The sequence below is a fragment of the Gopherus evgoodei genome, chromosome 10, assembly GCF_007399415.2.
Source record: "Gopherus evgoodei ecotype Sinaloan lineage chromosome 10, rGopEvg1_v1.p, whole genome shotgun sequence".
NCBI lineage: Eukaryota > Metazoa > Chordata > Testudines > Testudinidae > Gopherus > Gopherus evgoodei.
In genome coordinates this window covers 4,538,742-4,557,226 of record NC_044331.1, presented here as the reverse complement: position 1 = coordinate 4,557,226, position 18,485 = coordinate 4,538,742, and the positions used below count along the sequence as shown (strand labels likewise).

Here is an 18,485-nt window from a genome sequence, read left to right as displayed (position 1 = left end):
GCAGGACCCAATAACGATGTTCACGTAAATGGTAATCTTCCTTCAGTAATATAAGTGAGTGTACATGGCCCCTGATGCCACTGTCCATGTCCTGGCATTCTGTGTCATGGGCAATCTTTATGAGAGATCTACTAGAAGGCATTGATACAAATGTGATTAGCATGGCAGGTGGGGATGCACAAACAAGGTTTCTATGACTGATTAACAAAACTTGGGGTAAAAGGTGTATGTAGAGGGCCTAAACATTGTGGACGCTCTTAAATTTTTAATGAACTGAAATGGTCCAGCCCAGTCAAACATGGATCCAACCCATTTGACGTGTTTAGATGGAATATTCACGTGCAGAATCTTTTTACACTTTTTAAAAATGAAAGTTTCTGGCTTTAATAGCTGAAGAAAGAACTCAATGTGAAGAGTATAAATCATATACTGAGTTTTCCTGAGTTCTACAGGCAGTCGGAAACGACGACATCTCCTCCACCCCATCTTAGATACATTAGGGAATTAACTCTAAAGCATAACGCGGATATCTACATTAACTACTTCATTGCTGATCATCTGATAAAGGGAATGAGAGGAGGATGGGAATTGCAGAGTTGCAGGGAAGAAAGGAGGAGTGGGGAGGAAGAGCACCAATGGACAGAAATAGTGATCCTAGCAGGGAGTATATTATCTTGTCAATGTACTGAAGAGATAACAATTACAAGTTCAGTTACTAGATAAAGACCACAGTCTGTGCCAACCTCCCATTGACAGCAGATCTGCTGGGCACCAAGGCATTTATTCAGCCCACTCCACTGAAAGTTTGATCATCCTAGTTTACAATCCTGACTGGGCTGCACATTTCTGCCATCACAATTGTATTGTGTCCACACTGCCGAAGTGTTTTTAGGAGTATGTTCTGGGCAGTTATCCCACAGCGTCTCAGCCAAGGACTATGGCTCTTTTCATAGGATTGAGATTTCTTATGCAAAGCCCATATTCTCCTGCCTCAGGAGTCGCGGTGGGTGTTTAACTTCACAGAGAGACAACATGGGTGACGTAATATCATTTATTGGACCAACTTCATGGAGAGAGAAAAGTTTTCAACTTTATGGAGATTTCCTATGAAATTGCAAGTTGAAGTAGCTTCCTAATTAATAAAAAGTCATAAGCATGGGAGTATGGAGATCTTTGTTTTCCGCTCTCCAAGAATCTGGATGAGTGAAGTGATGCTGCACAGGGAACCCCTTATCATGCTTGAAGAGTAATATGGCTCATGTTGCTGTGATTTTTTGGAAGAACTCACATCTATCTGCTTGACCACTGTCCTCATCCAGATAGCCAACAGGGTTCTGAGCTCCCCTTCCCTCTGGTGTGTTGGCTCGGCTTCTTCATAACAGCAAGTGACTGATCAGTAGATTGTGTGTATCCAGGCAGTGGTGTGAGCGATATGCATGGTCATTCCAAACTTGTCAAAGTTTATGGGTAGCATAGTCAAGCACCCTAGGATACCTCAGACACAGGGAATAGTTGGATACCACAGGCTCACAGAGTCAGACCAAATACCTGTTTGTTCTTTCTTTACTCCTCAGAAGAACCATCTCCCTGTGACATTAAGGTAGGTGGCTGATTTTGCTCTGCCAAAAAACTGTCCTCTTTATAACCGTGTTTTTAATTACCAATGAGTGAGTTTTAAGCATGATAAGCTTTATTGCATGTAACATGGCATTCAATTCATTTAAAATACTACATCCAGTGTTTGACATGACGCTCCATTCCAACTGACAAGGAAGGTGTGGCCAGGCCTTGCAACGGGAAAAACCTGTTCAGACATAAACATTTCACTCTAAGAAGGCAAAATATAGATCCTTAAAGGCAAGCAGTGCTAATTCCAGTGAGCCCAAAAGTGACCCAGGAAAACGTAAGCTGGAAAAGCTTGCCCTTTTCCCCACCCGAGGCAGTCTTGTCATTCTGAAATTCAGTCGTCTGTAACAGGAAGGGTGATGGTGTGGATGAATTCTTCATATTTCATCATCCCATTTGGTGCAATTTTAGCTTCTCTTAGAAGGTCATCTACTGTAATAACAAAATGTAACAATCTCAGTTCAATTTATTTTAAGTATTGTGTCATCTTCCTTCAATTTCCTGTATTTAAATATGATGTTAAAATCTGGCTTTTGTTGTTAAATCAAAATTTGAATTAGTTACTTCAAGTATTAGTGACTGATCTATACTGAATTCAGCATTTGGAATAGAGAGGTGGATGCTAACAGAGGAAACACAAGCACAGAGGGTTATTCCTCAGCTCACGTAAATAGTAGTTCAATTAAAGCCCATGGAGTTCAGCTGACTTGCACCAAGTGAGGATCTGATTCGCAGGCCTTACCTACATAGGAAACTTCACCGGTTTAACTTTAACCAATTTTTAAATTGCTGCAATCGCTGTGTGGACGCACTCTTATTTCAGTGTGATTGGCTTATTTGGGTTTAATGTAAACTTATTCCCTATTGACTTAAACTAAACCACACTTAAACCAAAATAAGTGTCCATGCCGAGGATTGCACTGGTTTAACAAAATTGGTTTAAATTCACACCTTAGAAACACCAGTGCCATTTTGTCCTATGGAGAGGCCATCAGTGTTTGAAACCAAGAGGAATTTCATTATGGCTTTATAACCAGAATTCTAATATAGCTTTAGCAATGCCGTGGGTGCTAGGGATAAATTGCCAAGCCAATGTCTTCAGGGGACAGTGACAATGCTGATGGAAGGAAGTGCCAAAGGGAGGGAGGCAAGCCCAGTTACATAGAGGACTCAAGGCAGGGAGACCACTGTTCCCCTCAGGTCCTGGGGAGAGGGCCAGAAAGCACTGTTGGTGCTATAAATAGACTGCTGCACAGGGATTGTTGTGGAAATGGTGGCAGGAACTTAAAACACCAGGGTATGGAGAAGACACCCCCACTGGAGTCCATGACATTTCTGGGGAAGAAGGCAGAAGAGTAGCCATGCCGTGAGATGGAGGGATTGTCCACCTGGGTTCCACTCTTGGGAGACGTCTACACAGCAAAGAAAAACTCTCAGGCTTTGGGGCTATTTCCCTGCAGTGTAGACATCTAGGCTCAGACTGGAGCCTGAGCTCTGGACCTTCCCACCCCTCAGGGTCCTAGAACCTGGGATCCAACAGTGAAACAACCCTATGAACCTGAATCAGCTAGCACGGGCTAGCCGCGGGTGTCTAGTTGCTGTGCAGACATACTGTTCGTGTGCATGTGCCCCATATGCCTAGGATCAGATTCTTTGGGCCAGCACTGTGTTGGGGCCACACCTGCACCCTCCAACCCAAGAGCAGAGTGGGTCCAACTGTCCCTCTGTTCCTTCTTACCTCTTAGGACTGCAAGAGTGGAATCCATCTGGACAACATATCTTGCAGAACCATAGTTACTGTAAGGTAAGTAATTGTTCTTTGTGTGATCAAGAGATCTAATACTTCTTTCAAGTGACTGTCCTCATTGTAACTATACACCTTTAAAAAGGGATAAACAAACCCACTGCAGTCTAAGCCGCGCAGCATTTTAAATACTGCACCAGGGTAACTTTTGTTCATTCCTGTCTGGAAAATGGAAAACAATATTTTACTGGAGAGAGGGAAGATTTAAAAGCCCACTTTAAGCAACACCACAAATGAAGCCACATGCCAGTAGTTATTGAACATAGCGGATGCTTTTGAATTGAGTCTGTCGTAGCATGAAATATTTATTGCAGCTTAACAAGCTGAGTTCATTGTGTCAAGACAAGGTCTTGAGTGGATTTCTTATTCCGCTGCTCACCTTCATTAAAATCTATAGTGCATTGTAATTAGCTGGCAAACTGTGTCTCTACTCGAATGTGAAGTGTGGCTCACTATAGATAACCGCAGTACTATCTGGGATGTTTTTAATTCTGGCTATACCTCCAGAATTTTTTTCACTATTTTTGTTGAGCTTTAACAATAACTTGTATTATAACTAACCTGTTTTAGACGCAAGAATGTGCATGAGCTGCTTTTCCAGAATACTCTAACTGGGCTACTCTAAAGAGGTGCTGTCTTGTTGAGACATCTCCCTGAAAACTGATTTAGTTAATGATGGTAAATGGAGGGAGTGGTGCTAAACCTGCACCTATTCAATTTAAATTCCACTTTAGCAGTAAGAAGGGCAGTTCGTGTGCCAGTGAAGAGCCTGGGGATATGCACACAAAGTCTGTTGACTTGGGTTTTAAGCAAATCTTACCAAATCTGCCAGACTCTAGATGGGTCTTTCTAAAGTTCCTAGTACGAGAGAGTAGTGAGGCAGAGTGGCCTCCCTCTGGACTGGAGAGTGAGGAAGCACTACACTCCCCTTGGTGGGCAGAGCCAAACCCACCCTGGCCCCTCACCGGAAGTACCAGGGCGGGGCAGGAAGTATAAAGGGAGGGCTCTGCAGCTCACTTGGGCTGGAGCCAGCGGAGGAGACAGATGCCTTTGCCTTGCTGAGGCACCCGGGACGGACCCAGATGAGGAGTTGCCGGGACTACTGCCAGCTGTGTAGCCCAAGGACTGGTGGAGGCTAGAGGGACCAAACCCCGGGGAGGTAGGACGTAGGCCAGGGGCAGCTGCCGACTGGCCGGCTACAGGGCTGACCGCGTCTGGGTCGGCCTATTGCAGTTGGATCCCCGCAGACCCAGTGCCAGACCCCTCTGACACTGTTAGGGCCCTGGGCAGGGACGCGGTGGAGTAGGGTGGGCCTGCATCCCCCTGGCACTGCAGCCTCGGTGGCCGACTCCCCACCTTAGGCCAGGAGGTTTGTGCTCTGTCAACACCCCTGCCAGCACCTAGACTGCCTGCTGGGTGCTCACTTCTTGTTGGAGCCCCTAGACGTGTGCGTGCTCACCCTTACCTGAACCCTGAGGCAATGTGCGTTTTGCTGGCTGCCTGAGCCCCAAGCTCTCTGCTCTGCCCCATCCCAAAGGGCTAGATCTATTGACTGTGTTTGCTGCCTGCTGGCGGCTTAGGCTACAGCCTGCTATCAGCCCAGCCCTGCCCTGAGGGCCAGGGCCCAGACGGTTAATTGGTATCGCTAGAGACTACGTTGGGCACTGTCCCGCCTGTGGGTAGGCACAGGACCCCCAGACTACTGTGGTGTGCCCATCTCTGCTAGACGGGCCCAGAACCGCAGACTGCGTAGGACTCAGCCCTGCCCGTGCGGCCGGAGCCCAAAGACTAGTGCCCCGATGACGAGGCAGCGTGGCCTCCCTCCCCACTGGAGAGTGAGGGACCACTACAGAGAGGGATTGAATAACGTCAGAGCTAGAGAGCCTCTTTCCAGGAATATGGCAAAATGTGCTGGAGTTGGGAGAACAGCAGCCAAATGTGGATCCATTTCTGAGTGAACAAGTATCATGAACATTTGAACTGCCTGGTGGTGATGGCATTTGGCAAATTTTGGCTTGTCTGATTTCTCTCAAACTTAAACCTCCCTCCCCCCAAAAGCTTCTGTCCACGGACAATGCATATGACATTTGAAGCAGAAAAAGCTTTTCAGAGGATTGTAAAAGGCTGAGGCAAAATCAGCCACATAAAAACATCTTCAGATCATTTTTGATGACCCCTGAGAGCTCTTGCAATTGCTGGAGGCAGATTTTTGACTAAGGATTGTGGCAAGGCACCTCTTTCGTCTGGCCAGATTTAGTTCTTCCCCTTCTGGCAATGGCAGGCCTGGGGTAATCAGCCCCACTCAATGGCAGGGTTTGCCTTCTCCCTTGGTTGTACTTTAAGGGTAGGCCTGAAGGTTGGCCTAAGGGGTTGATCCTCCACCAACAAAAAGGAAACCGTCTCATAAACAAAGGAAAACCAGGGGGTACCTTTCTCTGCCTCCGCCCTGCTGCAGGGTGCCACCCTGTTGGTTGCCCTGTGGTGTCAGTCCTCAGCCTCCCCCCACCCCAAACGCCCAGCAGGCCTCAGGTTTGGCAGCTTCTCCTATAGGAGGGAGCCCAGCCTCCCACCCTGGAAAAGGTTATTTTCCTACTGCCACTAACCTGGCAGCAGCTTGTCTCTCTCTTCCCCCTTTCCTCTCACCAGAGGAGGGGTTTTAAAGGCCTCAGGCAGGCCTGAGTTGGAATCTGGTGTTCCTCATTAACCTGACGTATTAACCCCATCTCAGCTAGTAGGGATGAGGGCCTTTAACATTCTGGGGCTTACGCTCACTCACTTCCCAGCACCCTCGAGCAGCCTTCCAGCCTGACTTTGTCACAGGATGTTAAAAGAATAAAGATCTTTTGAGAGCAATAAGTCAAAATGAGCCCTCTCTTTGCTTCTTTCTAAGCTGACCCTCCTCAAAGCAAACAGAATTCCCTGAGAGCATCCAGACCCCCTTGGGTGTAGCTTGGAGGATCTCTCGATGAAGCTTTCCCAGGACGCCTGTGGGGACAAGGACAGTTTATCCTACAAAGAATAGTTGTTACTTTCAGAAGACGATGGGCACCTCTAGGGAAAAGAATGGTAAATGATCTCTTCTTTCTTCAGCATGGCTCTTAATCCACACCTTCTGATTACTGCTGCAAAGTGCCAACCTCTGCCCATCTGGGCCCCCAGTTATGCTGGTGTGAATGGAGAATAACTCACCTAGAATTACTTTTGATTTGTACCAGTGTTAATTTAAAGCCCAGACGATGGCATAAAATATCCTTCCTTTTTCTCAAAGAGCATTAATGTGCCTAATGAAAGGGTTTATCTTTTCTGCAGGTGTGTCCCAAGAGTGTGGATCTGTTCTGACTATCTGCTGCCAGGTAAGTAACTCCTCTATACTTGTTCCTTGCCTCCAGTCAACTTTAACTTGAGATGAACAAAATATTTATGGAGAATAAGGCAGCAGCTTGTTTATGATTTAGAGCAAAGCCTTAGCTTGGGGTTATGAAGCAGCATGTGGCCCTTGTGATTTGGGTTGCTCTCCTCTTCTGCCTCATGTAAGAAAGGTACCGATGACTAGCTGGATCAGAAGGCAGTAAGAAGAGAAGCAAAAGAATAATAATAAATAAAATAATAATTGGAGATATACCTATCTCCTAGAACTGGAAAAGACCTTGAAAGGTCATCAAGTCCAGCCCCCTGCCTTCACAAGCAGGACCAAGTACTGATTTTTGCACCAGATCCCTATGTGGTCCCCTCAAGAATTGAACTCACAACCCTGGGTTTAGCAGGCCAATGCTCTAACCGCTGAGCTATCCCTCCCCTCCAAAGAGCAACTCAGTGATACCCTATGTTGCAACAATGTTGGCATTAGTGTGATGACCTAGAGTTGTGACAACACAATGTCATAATGCAAGCCTCATGACGCAATGTCAGCACACTGTACCGTGGTTGGATCGTGACCCCGTGACTTTGCTCTACCATGAACTAACTGCGTGACCCAGCCCTTCTAGGGTGAAGATCACTGGCAGAGGCAGGTGACGTGGTACCCACCCACAGGTGTTTGTGATCTCATATCTGACTCCAGTGGGGGTTGGGTGGAGGGAGAAGAGGGAGCTTAGAAAGGTGTTGAATGTATGCTGCCATTTGATGCTGTACCTTCATCCTCCGAGAGCTTTTCTCCCAGCCTGGTGAGTTTGGCTCTCAGCTCGGAAGCGGTGATGAAACCCTTCTTCTGCTTGTCCATCATTGCTAGGGCCGCCAGGATTTCCTTCCCAGGGTCTTCCTGCTGCATTTGCCTGTACATTATGGTCAGGAAAGTGGAAAAATCCACTTCTGCCTTTCTGTCTGGAAACACGACACAAAACAACACATGTTCTTGTTTAGCTGCTGGCATATATGTGCTCCATCAGCCCAGCCTCCTCTGGCCTTCGCTCTTTCCCTTTCCTCTGAGAGCTCGGCCTACTTCCCTGAGCTAGATTAGCTGTGTCTCCTTGTTTGCATGCACCAGATCCAGGCAGTTTGTCTCTCGCTGAGGCCCTACCTTGCAGGGCTGTTCCAGACTGATGCGCTCTCACCCCTTGGCAAGTCTCATCTTACTAAATAGGAATAGCCTTGCTTCCCTTCTGAGATCCTCATGCTGTGCTAGGCCTTTGCCATGTCAGTGAGGTGAGATGCTCATCTTCAGGCTGTTAGCCAGGGCTTGCCTGCATTCCACCAAGCTAGGAGACTTCTCAGCATCCTAGCTGATGGCAACGCCTTTGGGTCCCAGCATGTGGTGATAAGGATCAAGGCTGTGTACAGGGCTGGCGCTTCCATTAGGCGACCCTAGGTGGTCGTAGGGTGCCAGGATTCGGGGGGTGGCATTTTGTGTGCGCCCCATGGGGTGCATAGGAGCTTCCGGTTCCGCTCCCATCGCACCGCCGAAGGACCTTCTGCCAACGTGCCGCGGAAAACAGCGGCAGGCAATTGAGCAGCTCAATGACTACTGCTGTCGCCTGCGGCATTTTGGCGGAGGGTCCTTCCTCGGCTGCATGATGGGAGAGGAACCGGAAGCTCCCGTGCGCCCCGTGGGGAGCGCACAAAATGCCGCCTCTCAAATTCTGTCTAGGGCACCAGAAACCCTGGCGCCACTCCTGGCTGTGTAGGGTTAATTGAGAGTCTGGTTCTTCACAAGTCTATCGGGTAGGGTGACCAGATGTCCAAATTTTATAGAGACATGCTTGATTTTTGGGTCTTTTTCTTATATAGGCTCCTATTCCTCTCCCCTCCCCCCATCCTGTTTTTTCAAACTTGCTATCTGGTCACCCTGCAGTTGGGTGTTTAAAATGAGTGTTAAGGGCACCTAGAGTTCAGGGCAGGCACCCTCCTTGTGCACAGTATGAATTGAAAGAATAATTGAAACTGGTGGCAGTGCTGCCTCCACCTGAGTATACTGCCAAGTGCTACCTCATAGGGGCACTTCTGGGGAGTAACCTTTGTCTCAGGACAAGGGCCTGAACCAAATTTCAGCTCATCTGTGTATGGATGCTTCCCCTGGTCATTGGAGGAGCCCGATCTTTATAACAATTCTGTAGCCTTGTTAGACACTCAGCCCCTATCCCACAATGGTTTGGTGCAGACCACCTCTGTTCATGACTCTTCTTTGACCCCCACTCTGTGTTTTTTAGAGACATCTGGAGTTGAAAATGGCCTTTTTTGTTACCTTCCTAGCCTGGTTTGACAGGACTCTCTGATCTCAGGAGGGCTGCAGCTCAACACAACTGTGACAGCACAATTTTCTTAAGCATTTGTCTCCTTTCCCCACTCCTCTTGATGTCCTTATGGCACCATTTTGATACCTGTGCTGGATTTGTCTGTGAAGTCTTCTAAATGTGCCCTTCCTATCTATCATCCGGCACATCTGACCACTCTTATGACCAATTTCTGGTTATCCTGTAAGATGAGACAGCCCAGGCAATAGACCCAAATCTACCTAGATTCCTGCCTTGCTCATTTTTATTACTATAGTGTCTCGACATCAGAAAAGTTGAATCTTAACAAATACCATCCTGTCCAACTTCTTCCTCTTCTGCTAGTTTGCATGGGGTCCTCCTTGTTGAATATTTTAGACCTACTTTTCACTTGGTTATTGTCAGATGGAGAGCTCTACATGTCATCTGTCTTGTTGTAACAATCCTTGCAGTCTGGATCTATTTTACTTACCAATTTTATGCCCTTGAAGATGTGTCTCTACCTCTCCCGGAGTTGGGCTGGTTCCCAGGCAACGCATCACTGTGATTAGGTCGCTGGCATTTATCTTGCCTTTTTGTTTCTTGTCATATAGAGAAAAGCATTCCTTGAATTCTAGTTTAAAAACAAAAACCGATGTGTGTTGCCGTCCAATATTGTCTGAGTTTGAAAGTGAAATTTCCCTGCAATCTACTAGTCAGGAGGAAAAAGCAGCTAGACTATTTAAACTTGCAAAATGACCAATTGACTTGGTCAGAGTTTTAAACTCTTTCAGCATTTCATCAACCCTTGTAGCTAACGCATCAAATGACTACCTGAACTCCGTGTTGGGAGGTGTGTGTGTGTGCGTGCGTGTGTGTACACATACATTACCAGACCTTTCCAAAGGGGAGACGGGAATAGAGAAAAGGAGCAGTTGGGGATTGTCCTTAAATATAGTTCCTGAACTTGTGGTCAAAGTGGTGGATGGCCTTTTCCGTCTAGCAGAAATGTGGGGCTGGAAGGGACCTTGAGAAGTCATCAAGTTCAGTTTCCCGCGCTGAGTCAGGACCAAGTAACCCTAGACCATCCCTAACAGGAATTTGTCCAACCTCCAGTGAGGAGAATTCCACAACTTCCATGGGAAGCCTAGTCCAGAGCTTAACTACCCTGAGAGTTAGAAAAGTTTGCCTAATATCGAATCTAAATCTCCCTTGCTGCGGACTGTTACTTCTTGCCTCACCTTCAGTATACATGGGAGAACAATTGATCACTGTCCTCTTTTTATAACAGCCCTTACCATATTTGAAGACTGTTCCCAGGTCCCCCGCCAGTCTTCTTTTCTCAAGACTAAACACAACCCAGTTTTTTAACTTTTCCTTATAGGTCAGGTTTTCTAAACCTTGTATCATTTTTGTTGCTTTCCTTGGGACTTTCTCATTTTGTCCACATTTTCCTACAGCATGGCACCCATGACACACAGTACTCCAGCCGAGGCCTTACCAGTGCTAGTAGATCGGGACAGTTATCTCCCGGGTCTTCCATGTGACACTACTGTTAATACACCCCAGACTGCTATTAGCCTTTTTCTAAAGTGCATCACAGTGTTGACTCATATTCAATTGGTGATCCACTGTAACCTTCAGGTCCTTTTCAGCAGTATTACTACCTAGCTAGTTACTCCCCATTGCGTAGTTGTGCATTTGCTTTTTCCTTCCTATGTGAAATACTTCGTACTTGGCTTCACCAAATTTCATCTTGTTGTCTTCAGACCAGTTCTCCAGTTCATGATGCAGAGTGTCAGATATCAGCCTGTTGGCCAATCTTTTCCGCTCTGCTCCCAGGGCACTCGACTCAGACAAGAGAGTAGCTTGTGGAGGGGCCCCAAGGGTGCCATGTGCCCCTATGCAGCATCGTTGCCTTCTGGGGAATGGGAAGAGGATGGGTATGGGGGAGGGGGCAAAAAAGGAATAGAACAGAAGGAATAAAGAATAGGAGAGAATTCAAGAAAATAAGATGGCGGAGGAGAGAACAAATGGAGGACAGAGCAGCATGTCAGCCAGGGAATGGAGAAGACAGAAGTGCCAGGGTATGATGTGAGTCGATTCTTGAGCAGAGTGGGCGGTGCCAATCCATCCCAAGGTGGGCTCTGTAGGGAAGTGGCTGTCCTAAATTACCAATGTGCCAAGTCACCCATGGAGCTGCTTCTCCCTTGCAACAGGGACCATCTTACAGCATGGTAACACAAGTATGTAGGGACAAAATTAGAAAGGCCGAGGCACAAAACGAAATGAAACTAGCTAGAGACACAAAGGGTAACAAGAAAACATTCTACAATACATTAGAAGCAAGAGAAAGACTAAGGAGAGAGTAGGCCCATTACTCAATGAGGGGGAAAAAATAACAGAAAATATGGAAATGACAGAGGACTTCTTTGTTTCTGTTTTCACCAAGAAGGTTGGTGGTGATTGGACGCCTAACATAGCGAATGCCAGTGAAAATGAGATAGGATCAGAGGCTAAAATAGGAAAAGAACAGGTTAAAAATTACTTGGACAAGTTAGATGTCTTCAGGTCACCGGGGCCTGATGAAATGCATCCTAGAATACTCAAGGAGCAGACTGAGAAGATATCTGAGCCATTAGCGATTATCTTTGAGAAGTCATGGAAGACGGAAGAGATTCCAGAAGACTGGAAACTGGCAAATCTAGTGCCCATCTATAAAAAGGGAAATAAGGATATCCCGGGGAATTACAGACCAGTCAGCTTAACTTCTGTGCCCAGAAAGATAATGGAGCAAATAATTAAGTAATCAATTTGCAAACGTCTAGAAGATACTAAGGTGATAAGTAACAGTCAGCATGGATTTGTCAAGAATAAATCATGTCAAACCAACCTGATAGCTTTCTTTGACAGGGTAACAAGCCTTGTGGATGGGAGGGAAAAGCAGTAGATGTAGTACACGGCTACCTCAATATAATGCCACCCAATATAACAGGAATTTGGATAGAATGCAGTAAAGCAGTGCCCTGGAGGGGTGGGGCTGTGCACTCTGGTGGATCAAAGCAAGTTCAATATAACACAGTTTCACCTATAATGCAGTAAGATTTTTTGGCTCCCGAGGACAGCGTTATATCGAGGTAGAGGCGTATATCTTGACTTTATTAAAGTTTCTGATACTGTCTCGCATGACCTTCTCATAAACACACTAGGGAAATGCAACCTAGATGGAGCTACTATAAGGTGGGTGCAAAACTGGCTGGAAAACCATTCCCAGAGAGTAGTTATCAGTGGTTCACAGTCATGCTGGAAGGACATAACGAGTGGGGTCCCACAGGGATCAGTTCTGGGTCTGGTTCTGTTCAGTATCTTCATCAGTGATTTAGATAATGGCATAGAGAGTACACTAATAACGTATGTGGATGATACCAAGCTGGGAGGGGTTCAGGTGTTTTGGAGGATAGGATTAAAATTCAAAATGATCTGTACAAACTGGAGAAATGGTCTGAAGTAAATAGGATGAAACTCAATAAGGATAAATGCAAAGTACTCCACTTAGGAAGGAACAATCAGCGGCACACATACAAAACGGGAAATGACTGCCTAGGAAGGAATACCGGGGAAAGGGATCTGGGGGTCATAGTGGACCATAAGCCAAGTATGAGTCAACAGTGCAACATTGTTGCCAAAAAAGCAAAAAACTTACTAGCAGAAGTGCTGTAAGCAAGACGAGAATTCTTCCACTCTACTCTATGCTGATTAGGCCTCAACGGGAGTATTGTGTCCAGTTCTGGGTGACACATTTCAGGAAAGCTGTGGACAAATTGGAGAAAGTCTGGAGGAGAGCAACAAAAATGATTAAAGGTCTAGAAAACATGACCTATGAGGGAAGATTGAAAAAATGGGGTTTGTTTAGTCTGGAGAAGAGAAGACTGAGAGGGGACATAAGTTTTCAAGTACATAAAAGACTGTTGTTACAAGGAGGAGGGAGAAGAATTGTAACCTCTGAGGATAGGACAGGAAGCAACGGACTTAAATTGCAGCAAAGGAGCTTTAGGTTGTACATTAGGAAAAACCTCCTAACTGTCAGGGTGGTTAAGCACTAGAATAAATTGCCTAGGGAGGTTGTGGAATCTCCATCATTGGAGATTTTTAAGAGCAGGTTAGACGAACACCTGTCAGGGATGGTCTAGATAATTAGTCCTGCCACGAGTGCAGCGGATTGGACTAGGTGACCTGTCGAGGTCCCTTCCAGTCCTATGATTCTATGATCCTGTATCCAGTGGTGAGATGTTAGGGAGTCTCTAGATGGTCCTGGGAACAAACCCATTTGGAGTAGGAGTACAGAACAGTGAATTCCATGACCCCTAGCAACTCAAGCCTCCTTTAATACATTCAGACTAACGAGCTATGGAGTTCTTGAGCTCCTAAACATTCATCGGAGCAGCAAAGGATCTCTGCTTGGGAAATAGCTTTTTAAACACTTAACTGTGTAGATCTACTGGGTGGAATACTAATGAAAAGAGGATTGTGGTGTTTGAAACAATTGACCGACATTCTCTGAACAACTAAGAGAAACCTACAGAGACAAACGGCTCACTTCCCTGACTCCTTTTCCCTCTGATTCCCAAAGGACCCATGGCTTGATGACAAACCGAAGGAAATGAACAAAGGGAAAATAGGGAAATAGACACAGTGCTGTGATGTCGTCATTTTAAACTGTACTGAAAGATGTCAGTTGTGATGCTGCGACCTACTACCAAGCCAAAATACCATTCTGTGGAGTAGGGGTGATCTCTGTGGTAACATCCATGTTTTTTGTTCGTAGAGCATCTATCAGAATGAGATTCTGACCCACGACCAGGGCTACGGCAAAACAAATATATGCGCTAGTCTCACTAATCTTTTTCTCACCTGCTTCCCAATTGTCTCAGGATGGAAACGGAATTCAAGATTAACTCTGCCCTGAGATGAACAGGAGCAGTTCTCCTCAGCTTTGTTGTGTATGGAGACTGGCTGACATTCACTGCATCGGCTTGCATTCGAAGGTTCCCTGGCAGCTTTAAGGGCTAGAAATAAGAGTTTAGATTCTGTGGCAGGGGCTGGAGTAAAGGTGGAAACTTCACAGCCATGGAATCATAGAAAACAGAGGGATGGTTTGAGAAGATGGTTAAAACCTTGCCACAGCTATGTGAGGATCTGATTAGTAGCAGATTTTATTAAGATGACTGAGACAGTATGGACCTATCTCCTCAGATTAGGCTAAAGAACAGTCAATTTGTCGGTGAAGATGGATCCTTAATTTCTAAAGATTGACGCCTTTATCTAATAAAGTAAGTCTGGATTTAACTAGTTGGGCTGATGGAGCAGGCCAGTGCTTTAGCAATAAGCAAGCTTCCTTATTGTTTTCCAGCAGCCTCATCTCAGCACTTTCTGTTGCGCAATTAGGTGAGCCTGTATGTTGGTTTTTGCAGGCTGGTTACTCTCTGCTAATTAGGATCATGTGAATTGGGGCTGTAGAGTGCAGCTGGACAGATTTTGCGACAAATGCGAAGACTGAGCAAAAGTAAATTAACCATCTTGGCACTAGTGGGTCTGTTGCACCCACCATTAAGAGTTCATGCCACAAATGCAGTGTTGCGGGGGAAGCTAAGGGACTAGAGTCAGCAGTGAATGGCTCAGTCATGGTGCAGTGTGTACAATGCATGAGGTGTGTCCTTTGGATGAGGTGAGGAGTCTTGTGCCTTGTGGGGACTGTGAAACTTGCTCGCTGTGTGGGTGTTTTGCGGTGGCTAATGGGCCATGCTCTTTCCAATGTCCCTTCTGAATTTGAACATTGGCGCGAATGCTGTTTTTTCCCAGGAGAAGGAAGAGCGGAGGTAGGTTTTACGCTTGGGCTATGCTAGTCAGCCCCCCCCAAATGGTCTAACCCATCCCAGGTCGGGGGTTTAGCCCACGCAATCCCAGGCCGAAGGTGAGCCCAGACCCCCCAGTCTCTGGAGGTGAAATCCTCTTAGAGCGAATGGCTAACTTGCCATTGACTTCATGGGGCTAGGACTGCACCCCAAGAGACAATGCCAGCAACGTGCTTGGTGCTGGGCTGTTGTTTTGAGAAATGCAAAGTGCGTCACACAATGGGGACCACGTGGAAACGCGGCCTCTTTAGTTTTTTTTACTGCACTCACAAGCATTTGGAGGCCTTGCCCTGAGACTCAGTGATAAGAAACAGCGCTCTGCTGACCTAGGCCAGTTTGCAGACAGAACTAGTGTCGCGTGTGCATGTTAGTTCTGCTGTGTTTTGTGAATTGAATTCTGAACTACAGATATTTTAATAAAAATAACCTTAGCAACAGATCACGCTGTCCTGGGCAATGGGAGCTTGTGCGTTATCCTGTTTGCTGTGCTACTCGGTCCTGACACACACCAGCATTAGATTTGTTAATTTGTACAGTTCCTTGAGCTACCCTGGGGTTACAGGGGGCTATGTGGAGCCCAACCTCTTTCTATCCTGTGACTGCTGGTGATGGGGGTTGTACTGTGACGAACTCTTTCCTGGAGTTAAAGGGCAGAGTTTTGTGAGTGGTTGAGCAGACAATGCCACGGCGGTACCTTCCCTGAGACATGTTCCTACCAGCTCCAGCTAAGAGACATGCTCCAAAGGGCAGGAAACTGTACCTGGGGTGTAAGGAAGCCTGTCCTAGTTGTATCTGATTTGCCTTTCAAAAGACGCTTTCTGTAAACAGTTCTGGACCAACTGACTCTGCTCAAAGGCCAAAGTTTTGTGTGTCCCTCCCCCAGTGCTTTCCTGTTGTGTCAGGATAAAGAATTAAGTGGTGCAGGGGGACTTGCTCAGAGATGAAAGATTTCCAGCACTTCTCTGAGCTGGATCTCTAGCTCCTGCATAACCTGACCTTCTCCCACCCTTATGGGTCCCTTTCTGATCCTCCTCGCTTGCTAGCATTGTGCAGGGCCAGCAGCAGCTGCTTGCTTCATGCCATTCGCTCCTCCAGGTATCCCCTGTCTTCGCTGTCTGCCTACCTCTCCAAAACAGCACCCTCTAATCCCTGGGCCTGCTCCCGCCCTGGGTTAATATAATCAAACCAATGTTTCTATTAGCCTCCCAGTCAAGGGTCCCGCTGCTCTTTCCAAGTGGTTAATAAGGCAGATAGCTGTTGTGGCCATTTTGAGAGAGAGAAACACAGATGTGGTAAGTGACTTGCCAAGGGTCACGCAGAAAGAAGTGAGAATTAGAACTCGGCCTTCCTGTCTCCATCCTGTGCTTTGCTCACAAAACCAGCCTTCGCCTGCCTTTCTAGGGGTTTGCTTGAGGTCCAAAGCTTTACAGTACTGCGTCAGTATCTCAAATTATTGCTTTAAATATCCTCTCTCCCTTATTTTTGTCTAGAGATGTAATGTTAAAAGGTTGGGGGCGGGGAGTTAAACCTCTTTCCCCGTGAAATCCAGCATTCTTCAATTTTAAGAACAACATATATAAATGTTTTGTACAATTATTCTAGTTTCTTGCTCCCTTTCCTTTGCTAGCCCAAACTGCACCCCATCCCAGCAGCCGACTGCAGAGAGGACGTCTCCGGCTGACTGCATCTTTTAAAACACATTAGCTAGCAGAGACAGTTCACCTCAAGAATTATGAGAATGTTAAACAACAAAGTAAACTCCCCAGAATGAGGCCCTTTAATGAGAAGCGCCGTTAGCGGCAAACTTGTTAAACTCATCCTGCTAATTAAAAAGCAACTGTACATACCATTAATTTGATCCTGGGACAGAAATTTTGCCTGTAGCAGAAACAGGAAGGAGGGAAAGAAAAAGAAGTTCAATTTCTGAATGTAGCACAATAAGGCACGTTTCAAATAGATCAAAAATGTTTGTCACTCACCATTTGCTAAAGAATCTCCCCCCCTTTGTTTTATATCTGGTGGTCAGAGAGTCAGTCCCTGTGTTCTCCTACTTTTCTATTTGATTAAGGGCTAAAGTCCGCCAATCCTGGGTGGAGAGTGGTAGGAACTGTAATAAATACCCTGCTGCCATGGATACAAGACCTGATCCATGCTGCGGGTTGGATTCCGACTACCAGCAACGGCTGTTAATCAGCTAGGCACACACATTAGTTCTAATAAAAAGATCTCTCCTGCAACAAACTCACCATTTCAGAATTCTTGAAGGAGCGTTTGCACAAGAAGGGTTTATAAAGGAGCAGGAAACCGGGGGCAGACTCTTCCTCTGTCTAATTTGAGGTCGCCTTCAGCCTTAGGTCAGACTCAATAATGAAACAACTCCAGGTTGAGTATAAAAGGGTTGGTAATCCCCAGTAGATTGCAATGGACCTCATGCTGTGCTTAAATACCAACACTTAGAGACAAGCCCACAGAGTCACTAATATCTAATGAGGTTGTTTAGAAGGGACAGAAGGGGATATTTATTTATAATAAGTCACAATCTTGAATAGGGTTTTGCTGCTGGGCAAGAGAGGAAGTTAATTTTTGAATTGTGAGCTCTATGAGCAAATTGCAACAGGTTTTGCTCTGTAAAAGATGTTGATGTTTATATCCCGACTGGCCAGTTTGTTCAGAAGGTGACTAGAATTAGTCTTGTCTGCTTTTATGGTGTATAAAGGAGGATTGAAAGATGTGCTTGGTTTTGTTTTTTTAAACAGCGCAAAGGTGGCAGGTCTTATCTGCCTGGGGAAGTCTGGAGAGTTGGTAGATTTGACACCAGAGAAAGGGGAAGTGATTTTGAGACTGTTTAAAACAGACAGAGTTTTAATATTTATTTAATTAAACCACTTGGAGCAAACATCCTTCAGGATTGAAAGTCCCTTTCCCAGCTCTCTGCTTAGGAAAACCCATAGATAGATATTCCTAAGAAGAGAAACATATATTTATAATATGAGGGGAGAGGTCAGAAAAAATATTGAAGGAGGTGGGGAATCTATGTCCAGGCCTTTTACTATACATTGTAAAGAAACATACAAAGCTACAGTCTCCGGGTTGGTTGAAAATCAGGAATTACTTTGAACAAAAAATGTTCAATTTGTTGTTTTTTTTCCCCCCAACTTTTCGATGAAAACTTGAAACCAAACATGTATTTCTGTTCAAACCGGATGCAATCAAAATGCAAGTTTTTCCATGTTTTGTCCCCCTCCAGCCCTGGAGAAGGGCAAACCCCCCATATTTAAAATGATTAGTTTTCAATTGATCTGTGGAAAAAAGGGAGTTTGAAGGATACAGAAATTGCCTGACACGCTGTTTTGTATTGTTCAAAAAGCAGTTTTTTGTTGAAAAAACTTAAGCAACATTTTCAACTGGCTCTCGGCTACACCTTCCCCCCGTTACACTTAAGTGATAAGGAATTTAAGG

At 45.8% G+C, this 18,485-nt stretch overlaps 1 protein-coding gene across 3 annotated transcripts; it reads right to left on the bottom strand.

Annotated features, from left to right (window-relative positions):
- Positions 1 to 518: 518 nt before the first annotated feature.
- Positions 519 to 17,392, bottom strand: CALML4 (calmodulin like 4). 3 transcript variants are annotated; one of them, XM_030578867.1, is made up of 5 exons: positions 17,006 to 17,221; positions 16,874 to 16,904; positions 9,608 to 9,748; positions 7,562 to 7,750; positions 519 to 2,055 (listed from the first exon to the last, which is right to left on the bottom strand). In XM_030578867.1, the coding sequence occupies exons 1-5, from the start codon at positions 17,006 to 17,008 to the stop codon at positions 1,961 to 1,963; spliced, it is 459 nt and encodes a 152-aa protein (XP_030434727.1). In that variant the 5' UTR covers positions 17,009 to 17,221; the 3' UTR covers positions 519 to 1,960. The 3 variants fall into 3 exon arrangements, with proteins under 3 accessions (XP_030434727.1, XP_030434726.1, XP_030434724.1); XM_030578866.1 differs by lacking the exon at positions 17,006 to 17,221 and adding an exon at positions 17,273 to 17,392 and having other exon boundaries at positions 529 to 2,058; XM_030578864.1 differs by having other exon boundaries at positions 529 to 2,058; positions 17,006 to 17,216.
- Positions 17,393 to 18,485: the final 1,093 nt, after the last annotated feature.